The following is an 11021-nucleotide window of genomic DNA, read 5'->3' on the forward strand; positions in this document are numbered from 1 at the left end:
GCGACTTTTGATGGTCAATTTGAAGGAATTTCCGAAGAAAAAAAATTATGTCCCAATTTTTTCCTTTTCGCCCTCGCTTTTTTACGTTATTTTTGCGCTCTACTATTTCAAAACAAAAAGGACTACGAAATGCAATGACCGAATTCTAACGATTTTTCTATGTTCATTCTGTTACAGACTACAGTATTTGGGAGAAGTGCATTAAATCTGTATTAGGCACCTACGAATTTCGATCATCTTCTGTTCTTCGAATCTTCGATATCTAAGTGCTCCATTTATCGCACGATGTCTCTTTGTGAGTTCATCTGCGATAGTTGTTCTCAACCGTTGAGTACAGCACTCAACACAGGTGACCAAATACACGTGACGACTTGTTTTCACGTGTATCATTACAGCTGTTTGTGGCAAATGTACACGTATGCTACTCAAACAAACGAATGGAATGAAAAGATCTTTTTCTGCGTTCATCCTGGCTGCAACAGGATGATATTAGTATCTGAAATTTCACCAGCGATAGACTTCTCTACGAGTGTAGGTCCACACGACGACGTGCAGAATGACCCAAGAAATCAGGACACGAATTACCGAATTTTGATGTTACGTGATTTTAACATGTGTTTACAATTATCTATCGTTGGCCTTACGAATGAAAACTCAACTCTTCGAGCACAGGCTGAATCATCGAAACGCGAATATGCCGACTTAATGACCAGGTACAATACGTTGCTAGACCAAGTGAAGAACTTCATCTCGACAGGACGACAGAGTTCGCTACCTAAACCGAATAATATGTTACACTTGAATAACGCACCTCAACCATCACCAATACCACCATTAATGAATTTCGGATCGTTTCCAGCACCTGTAACGCCTCAAAACTCCTACTTGACTCAGAATTTATTTGGACAACGACAATTTCTTCCACTCCAGACCAGTCCCACACTTCATCATGATAGACATCCTGTTGGTGGGGCATCTGCTTCGAAACAATGCTTCAAAATTCCAGATCCTCCAGCGAATCCACATCGTACTCGCTCACCCCACAGGTCCAGAATTCCACCTCCCAAGCAGGAAAAGGGGAGGTAGTGTGGACAAGGAGAAATTTATTCCGGAGCTTCTGAAGAGACAGAAGGATGCAAACTTGCCGGAAGAAAACAATCCTGCTCCATCCAAGGTCGAGGCTACTCAAACATCAGAACCAGCAAAGGAACCAATGCCATCTTCTTCCAAACCTGATGAACCAGCGACGAATGCCACTGAAAATCCCACTACGAGCACGTCAACCGAAGGCGAAGGTCCGTTCGTCGATTCCAAGGAAATTACAACCCACGATGAGAATCTAGAAGAAGCTGACAATACGTCGACTCCCACTCCCTAAAGTTCTCGTTTCTCGCAAAAAATCGGTAATACGACCCTAACAGTCGTGAAACTAGTCATTCCTGATCAAATGGGAAAGGGAGGGGGGGGATTAATCAATGAGAAAAATTACGCCAAAAATAAGAATGTCGCAAACAAGAAGTTTACTTTATTTTCGTAATTAATATATTTTTTTTTTACAGGAGCCAGAAGTAACAATCGTAAATTTCATTAATTTTCATGAATGTTTCTTAAATTTTATAATTTAGTCCTAATTAATTTTGGACTCGAGCTCTAGCCAAAGTTGAAAAATAATTTGTTAAAGACTCGCAGAACTCCAATTCCATATTCCATAAATAAAAAATTAGCAATGGAAATACACTTACATAATAAAAAAAAGAGGAGTAAAAAACTAAACGTAGGTAGATACTTTTTTTCTCTATTCTGAAAAAATGTTCATTTTATTATTGCATTTTTTTTATTTTGTTGTATAATCTCATGTGTTTAATTTTAAGCTGAATTTGGACACTGTACATAATTTAGGTTTTCTATGTTAAGTTCGAAAATAATTTTTTTTTGAAAAGAATCTAATGTAGGGTAATGTAAAGCTTAAATTTTCGAAAGAAATTATGAAAATCATGGGCACATCGTTTTTCTATATGTAAATTTTTTTTATCATTCATTACCTTAAAATAATTTCTTCAATTAAGTACCTCCTTTCTTTTCCCTTTTCTATTTGGTCGTCACACCTAAAACAAATAATAAAATTGCGTAAATTTACAAAAAGTTGCGGTATGATACAATATAATTAACAAAAATGATAATAAATTGAGAACGCATACCTAAAAATTTTCTTCAAAAATTAAAAAAGAATCCGGACTTCTAAGTCACTATATCACTGCAACAAATAAATTTATAAAAACTTGGGTCAAATTTCATATTAACATACCTACTTACTTCATTTTTGAAATTCTAAATTTAAAAAAAAAAAGAAGAAAAGAAATATTCGAATTTTTTTTTTGAAATCTAAAAAAAATTATGTGAATCCCATAAAATTGTTACCTGAAAATTAATTAACCATTTCGATCCTGTCGTGTTATATTATTGACGAATCTATGTAGTCTCTATTCACAATGATTCAAAAATTATCAGTCTTACTTTTTTGCCATAAATTGTCGCAAATGTTATTTTTTTTTTTTTTGCAAAATATTTGAAAAAGTGATACTTACCTACCTACTACATAATTTACAAAGTTGTCCAAAAATCTTGCTTTTTACCGAAAATTTAAACTTTTTAATTCCTTCTCGAACCACAATTTTTAATTCTTCCCTGATTTTTGATAAGACATATGAGTAATTCAGAATCGAAATTTATTCGACCCTTTATTTAATACTAAATCTGAAGATTTGTCACCAATTACTAATGATAACGATCACCTATCTTTAAGATAAATAAATCCAACAAGACGCAGCAGGTCATACCTTTTATGTAAAACGTAGATTAAATTTAAACATAAGTATTACCTACATTTACCTATAGTTCTGTTAATTTACTACTTGAGCAAAATTTCATTTCACTTATAGGTACCTAACAGTGCATTTTTTAAATCTATCTGCAATAAAATAGTAGTTCGTAGATTAAGTTTTCGGAACCGTCCCTGAAATAAAATTAAGTTTCATCTTTCTTGGAAAGATTGCAAAAAATGTAATCCTCAGTTTTAATTGGAAAAGATTCACGTTATAAAATTTTCTGTCTTTCCACCTGTAAAGGAACGAAGATTCATTATTTTTAATAACCTTAACTAAGTATAAGAAAAGCTATTTTTTAGTTTCCTATTCAGCTATAAATTTTATTTTATTTTTTCTTTAATTATTATACTTACTTTTACGTCTTGGAACGAACAGAGAAACTTTCAATATTCTAAGACGTTGTAACTATTCATTTTTGAAACGGGATTTTTTTTTATTTCAATTTTTTTACAAAAATAGTATCTAAAAATGTGTGTTTGTATTAAAGTGTCATTTCATTTGAACCTAATTTTAAGTAGGTACATAACTGTTCGCAGTGATCGGTACACTTAATTTCATTAAATATAACGAGGTATTTGTATCTGGTGTCCTGTTTTATTCATCGCTATAGATTGGTATTCCAAGATCCATTAGGTAATCATCAATAAAATCGTAGTCTCGTAATATTCGATTCGCGATCCACCTATACAGAGATACTCATCTCCCCACCATAATTGATCTGATCCATCAAATTTTCGATTTTTGAAAAAATTCTCACCTTTTTTCAGCAGAATGGGGAAAAATTTTATTCAAAATCCTCGCATTTTATTAATAATTTCCAAAAAGTTCGTCTTTTTGTAACAATTTCCAAAGCCTTGCTTTTTTCCAAACATTGGCAAAAAACACTTCCGTTAATTAAAATTATCAGTTTGGCTTTTTTGTAAAAAAAAATGTTGAAATCTCGCTTTTTAATCAAAAAATCGAAGAAATCTAAAAGGTCATCCATTTTAAACAATAGGTTGCGAAAAAGTATCATTTTTTTGTGAATACTTTCTACTTTTTGCCATAAATTGCCGCAAATGTTCGTTTTTTTGGAAATAAATTTCAAATCTTACTTTTTTTTCAACAATACTCTGTCGAAAATCTTGCTTTTTACCAAAAATTTAAGATTTTTAACAATTCAAAAGTTTCACTTTATGACCAACAATTACCAAAAAAGTGTCTTGTTTTTTTTACGAAAAAAAATGTAAAGAGCGTCACTTTTCGAAAAAAAATTGTGGCTCGAATTGATTTTTTTTAAAATTAATTCAAGGCAAGTTGTCATTATAATTTTATAGGTACACCTACCTGTTCATAATTAAAAGGTGATACTGGCTCGAATAAAAATAAAAAGATCAAAGTCGAAGATAAAAAACGCAGAAACGATGGTAAATATGTCTTTCAGTAGAATACTTATTAGAAAATAAAATTTCCATAGGTATTTATTTTCTCAGCAAATATTGAATAATATTACATCACATTTTTTAATATTAAAAAAATAGATCAGTAAAGTACGAAATTAAATTCATCCCAATATCTGACTCAATTTCCACAATCTTTGAAATGGAGCTGCATTTACAATAGGTACTGTTTTGTTACAAAACGAGAATTTTTTGCAATTGTTGGCCAAAAGTGAAACTATAACAATTTTACCAAAAAGCAGCACTTGTTGGGAATTATTGGAAAAAAAGGTACACATTTTAGCGATTTTTGACAAAAAAGCGAAGGTTTCGATACTTTGACAAAAAAAAAAAATGAAACGGATAATCCGTTGCGAACGTTGAAGATTTTGATCCATCAAATTTTTGATTTTTGAAAAAATTCCCACCTTTTTTCTTAGCAGGGAGACGAAACATTTTTCACGTTTTTTTTTTTTAAATTATCCAAAATGTTCGCATTTTATCAATAATTTCTAAAAAGTTTAGTTTTTTTTGCTAAAAATTGTAAAAAATCCCAAAAAAGTGTCACTTCTTTTCAATAATTATTATTGAAGTCTCGCTTTTTTTTCCAGAAATTGGCAAAAAGCACTTCCTTTGATTAAAATTATCAGTTTTGCTTTTTTTGTTAAAAAATGCAAAAATTTAGCTTTTTAATCGAAAAATTGAAAAAATCTAAGAGGTTTTTCATTTTAAAGAATAGGTAAGTTGCGAAAAAGTATAATTTTTTTTCAATTCCTAAAGGTTCTAATTTTTGCTAAAACTATCAGTTTTACTTTTTGAGTTTTTGCCATGAATTGTAGCAAATAATTATGTTTGTTTTTTAAAAATAAATTTCAAAAGGTCCTACTCTTTCCCAACAATTACCTATCAAAAATCTTGCTTTTCATATTCATAGGTACCGAATAAAGATTTTTAACAATTCAAAAGTTTCAATTTATTATACTAATTGCCAAGAATTACCAAAAAGTGTCCAGTTTTTTTACCCAAAAAAATGTAAAAAGCTACACTTTTCGAAAAAAATTGCGATTCCTAAAAATTGCTGTTTTTTTTACTAAAATTGCCAAATTTGTGCTTTTTAGTAAAGTTTTTAAAGAATATTTCGAAGTTTACGAGTTGTATCTAAAGGTTGCTTTATAAGCTTGGATGGAGCTTTGAAATGATTTTATTTCCTGTTCACTTCACATGATTGTAAATGTAGAATATGTATAGGGTGATATACTTGGATTACTGGCTCGAATAAAAAATAAAAAGATCAAAGTCGAAGGTGAGAAGCACCGAAACGAAGGTAGGTATTGAATGTTTACCGAATGACCCAAACGTTACCTAGTTGAGTTGAAGTCGAATAATCTAATGTAAATTTGATTTTTCCAACTTCATTAGGTAAAATTTTGACGAAATTTCAACTTTGAAAATCCGCTAAAGTGTTGCTATGGAATTTGTCCAAAATGAAAGAAAAGTATAGGTATGCAGATTTTTGGAGCTACCTTTGCTGCCGTGTGTTGCTTAAAAAATTTCTCAGCCAAGTTGAGCGAAACATGTATACCTTTCACGGCAATAAAATATGGTAAATTTTGCTAACAATTATTCTAAAAATTGCAAAGGCAATCCTTATCTGTAAAAACAAATCAGAATATTTGGAAAAGTACCTACTTATGCGTTTTTCGTTTGCAAATGGTTGAAAAAATGACTTTAAAAAATTGGGAAGTAGGTGATGACTTTCACATCAATTTTTTTCTGGACTCATTCTCTACTTCAGATTGAAAAAAATCCAAAACATCCATAATTTTATGAGGTTTATTGAAAATATCGAATATTTTACTAGAAAAAAATAGGAATGAGTAAACTCAATTTTGTAGTTAATATAGGTACCCTCTTGTTCTAAAGAATGACTCGATTTCAATTTCCATTCGATTGAAATGCCATACTTGTATATGAGACATGAGGTTTCAATCATGAAGCTTTTCACCTCCGAGTCTATTTCAAGTACTTACACTAGGTACCTACACAATTTTTGCTTACTGTTTGACAAAATTTCTTAGAAACAGATTCATTAATATTAAAATGGAAAGAGAAGTTTTCTATACACACAACGAACCGCACATTTGTAGAATCGCAGCCCGCGAGTGTCACAGCAAATGTTAGTGTATTGTTCTGGACTGGTGTCTAGTCTTTAGAAATGCGATGTCGCTTCTTCGTCTTTCACTTGGGTCACCTACCCTTATACACATTAATAACCACTGCCGAATTTATTGACGTTTCCTTCTATTTCTTCATTATGTATAAGTATCTGAATCGTTTTGTTAAAAAAAAGAAAATAATAATTAGACCTACAATAAAAAAAAAACTACAACACTTGGTATAGGAATGCAAAGAAGTTAACTCTCCTAACAAGATATCTAACCGCTAATGTCATATTCAAGGGTTTTCGTCGATGTGAAATCCACGTCAATAGGTATAAAGGTTGTCGTTTTTTTCACCAAAATTTCCAAATAAAAGTCTTACTTCTTTTTAATTTTTAAACCATGTCCAAATCCCATTCTTTTCGCAGCCAATTGATGCAATTGAGGAGCTCATTGCAAAAGTAGCCCTTGTCCAAAATGAAAATAAAAAACAAGCAAGACAAAAACCCCAGCACTGTAAAGTCCTGATGAATTGCTATAGTGTATTCAAAGTGATTTTTTTTATCAACTTGAGTAATTATTCATTATTCCTGTTACTCTTAAAAAAACTTTTACTAGAGGACTATCGACTTATGAATCCATACCATACAATGTAGTGGAGAAAAAAACCTCCCCAATTTTTTTTCAAAGTGACAAGGGCTATTTTTGCAATGAGCTCCTCAATTGTTTTCTAGCAACAGATCTGAAGTAGGGGGAGGGGTAGGCTGACAAGAGGGCGGTACTGCGCTGCTCTATGCTCGTGTGTTAGAAAATCTTATCATTATTCCACACAGCTGTTATATCATTCTCGATATGTTTACAACGCAACGTTCATTTTTTGTGTGACTTATGTACGTATTATTTCGTGTTTTAAAGGTTTAAATGCGCCTTTTTCTCGAATATTGTTAATTTAATTGTTCTACCACCTGTACCTGTGATTGCGATTAAAATTATTGTATGATTTGTATATATTTTCATACATACCCGTAGATATAATTTCTGGAGTAAAACGAATTCGAGGTAAGATGCGTTTTGATTTGAATACCTGAATTGAAAGACTCGATGAGAAAGAAGGACGTTGGTGAAAATGAAAAACGTTGATTTTGAGCAAAGACCATTCGAGCTGATTCATTATAGGGAGGTGTGAATAAACAGTTGTTTTCCAGCGAGACTTTCAATTATAAGCTACCAATTTAATGATTATAGCAATACAATAATTATTATCGTAATGTGAATCGATCTAATTACGAATTTTTCATCTTTCTTGCTATATAGATGACAACGATCACGGAAATCGTCTGCGAAAAATGCCTACGTTCGTTGATATCTTCAGACCCAGCAAATCAGACGCAAGGTATCACAACGTTTGGGTTTCTAATGACAAAATGTAAGCATTTCTACCATCAAAGCTGCATCAAAGAACTGTATAATACCTCGACGACGTCGTCGCCGAATTCGCAAGAACTCCGTAGCTTCATCTGTCAACGTCAGAATTGTGCCAAACCGGTCAAGCATGATCAAATTTTTCTCATAGTTCCCAACTTACGAAACAGAACAATCGATTCTGCAGGCTCATCAAGGCCCGATGAGAATTTAAAACGAGCTTTAAAAATTGCTCAAGATACGATTAACGAAGTGAAAAAGATGGCTCAACGAAGTGCGGATGAGTTGACCATTGCTCGAAATCAAAATCTCGAATTAGAGAAAAAATTGAAAGAGTTGAATGCCCTATACCGAAAATCGATTCTAGATAAAATATGCAAAGTAGTACATCAACGCTCAACTCAAACAGATACGAATACAGAAGTACTACTTGCAACTTCCGAAATGCCTAAAGGCAATACGAAACCAAAGAGCATTCGCACCTTAGATGTGGCCAATGATGAGTCATCTGAACTTCAAGCTCAAAGTTGTGCCAATGCTGCGGCTCTACTCGTAGCTTCTGAACCTGTAGCTAAACAACCGACGAAAACCACGACAAAACAGCAGCCGATAACTGCAGTCAACCAGATACCCAAAACTATCACCAGCCAAACGCCAAAATCAACGACAAATCAGCTGACGAATACTAACGCACTTTCTCAAACAACGACGTATATACCACTACAAGAATTTGTGCCAAACTTCGAGCCTCTAATTCTGAGTACTATTGATCAAACTTCAGTCTACCAGATACCCGAACCTATCGCCAGCCCAATTCCAAAATCAACAGCAATAAATCAGAATACGAATTATAACGTTCCCTCACAAACAACAACGTACGGTTCATCGTTGGGAATTTCGAAAATTCCAGCTAATAAAGAAACAGATGAGAAACGAGGATCTAAGCGTAAAAATCCGGCTTCCATTGCTCGTTCTTATTCTCCTCCAAAGAAACCTTTCGAACGCAGACCTACGGAGCAAACCAGAGAGCGTCACTTACAATTCCAAAATCGATTTGATATCGATTCCGAGATACTCAAACCGTTCTACCCACTGGATTGTTACCCCCTTGAGTACACCGCAGCTGGAGTTTACTACAGGAATGAAGTTCCAAAAATCGCCATACTTGCCAAGGACGTACTCATGATCGGAGATGGCCTTGTATACGGTATGGTACAGCTTATCTCGAAAGCGATACCTTTCCAATTCGATTTACACCCAACATTATACAGAAGAGATTTGGGCATCGCAGATTTAGTTCGCACGTTGAACGGTTTTCCAAAGCTTCCTCCTAGAATCATGCTTTCCATTGGAAATTGGGATGCTTTCAATTCCACGAACAAGCATACATTTCATAATCGTTTTCAAAAACTACTTGGAATTCTTCGATCTCGTCGAGTCGACGAATTATATTTGATCCCTCCGATAAGGTATACTACTCCAGACTCGGCTACATTTGCGTATATAGTTTCTTTATTCGAAGTTGATCGTGGAAAGATTTTCGGCGGTCAATATATGGTACAGCCCACTCCTGTTTTCCAAAATCCCATCGTGGATGAATTTGGACCGAAGTTCGAACTAGACCAATTTGAATCCTATGTACGAGCTGTACGTGAGAGATTCATTACTCCAGCTGCTGATAATCACTCCGACGATGAAGTGACGGACTCAGACTCAACAGATGATGATCTAAGTGCTTAGTGTAAGCATTTTTATAGGTACTTGTGTAGAAGTTAAGTTGATTTTATCTACGAGTACACTGAGTCATTCCATGTCAACTCAACCAACGTTTTTGGGCCATGTCCTTCGATTTTGCTCAAATTTTTTTTACAATATCTACCCATCCAGAAAAGTAAGACAGCTGCAATCAGTTTGGTCCCAGCCCCCTCAGGGGGCGAGTGGGGGGGGCTTCCATTATTTTCACATTGTCTCGAGGTACTCAAATTCAGCAGCCCATTCCTCCGAAACTATGATACTTTGATCAAATCTGATTTCACTGTTCGAAAGGGCATTGAATTTTGAACTTTTCAAGTGTTTAGAAATTTTCAAAAGTTGAAAGTTGAACTTTCAATTTGAAAGTTCAAATTTCAAAATGGCGCTGCGAGTGGGAGCTACCATTTAGAATTATGAAAAAATTTCCATAGATGTACATTTTGATACTTTTTCGAAATATTTAGGTTTCGAGATAGCACTCGTTGACGGAGGGGGAGCACCCCCACCACCAATTTTGGGTGAAACTTTCAAAAGAAAATCTGGGGCATGTGATATATCGAATTGTATGTTTTCGGCGACGCTGAACATGAATATGACGTCAGATTTTTGATAGGACCCATCCACGGCCCCACAGTGGGCTGTGAGCACCCTCAAAACGGGCGTAATTCAAAAACTTACAATGAACCGTAAAAAAATGGTACAATGATATCCTCCCTTATGTTTTTGGGGTCGCAGAATACGAATTTGACAATATTTTTTTGTAGGGGTGGGGGGTGAGGGGAGCGAAAAATTCAAAATTTGACTATTATGATGTGTGATATGTCGAAATGTATGTTTTTGAGGGTGTAGATCACGAATCTGACAATATTTTTTTCGTAGGGGTCAATGGTGGGGGCTGAGGGAGTGAAAATGTTTAAAAATTCAAAATTTCACTATAATGATGTGTGATATGTCGAAATGTATGTTTTCGAGGTTGTAGATCACGAATTTGACAATATTTTTTTCGTAGGGGTGAATGGTGGGGGATGAAGGGGGTGAAAAATTCAAATTTTGACCATAATGATGTGTGATATATCGAATTGTATGTTTTCGAGGTTGTAGATTACGAATTTGACAATATTTTTTTCGTAGGGGCGAATGGTGGGGGATGAAGGGGGTAAAACGGTGAAAAATTCAAAATTTGACCATAATTACGTGTGATATGTCAAAATGTACGTTTTCGAGGGTATAGAAGGGGTGAAGGGTGGGGGATGAAGAATTTTCTATTGGGGCGCCGTCAAAGTCCCTGGAAGAAAAAATTTGTCACATTTTAACAAAATTCACCAAGATTTTTCACTATAATCGACTGTGGAGGTCGCGGGGGCACTTTAGGGCAAAAATGGCAA

The 11021-nt window shown here is 34.1% G+C and overlaps 1 protein-coding gene across 1 annotated transcript; it reads left to right on the plus strand.

The window, feature by feature from the left end:
* The first annotated feature begins 7245 nt into the window (after positions 1–7245).
* LOC135846572 (uncharacterized) lies at positions 7246–10407 on the plus strand. Its single transcript, XM_065365754.1, has 2 exons — positions 7246–7521; positions 7777–10407. The coding sequence occupies exon 2, from the start codon at positions 7777–7779 to the stop codon at positions 9622–9624; it is 1848 nt and encodes a 615-aa protein (XP_065221826.1). The 5' UTR covers positions 7246–7521; the 3' UTR covers positions 9625–10407.
* Positions 10408–11021: the final 614 nt, after the last annotated feature.

Source organism: Planococcus citri, chromosome 1, assembly GCF_950023065.1.
Source record: "Planococcus citri chromosome 1, ihPlaCitr1.1, whole genome shotgun sequence".
In the NCBI taxonomy this organism is placed as follows: Eukaryota; Metazoa; Arthropoda; class Insecta; order Hemiptera; family Pseudococcidae; genus Planococcus; species Planococcus citri.

What these genes read in the sequence shown, in the direction of transcription:
- LOC135846572 (XM_065365754.1), top strand. Translation starts at nt 7,777, where the DNA reads ATGACAACGATCACGGAAATCGTCTGCGAAAAATGCCTACGTTCGTTG.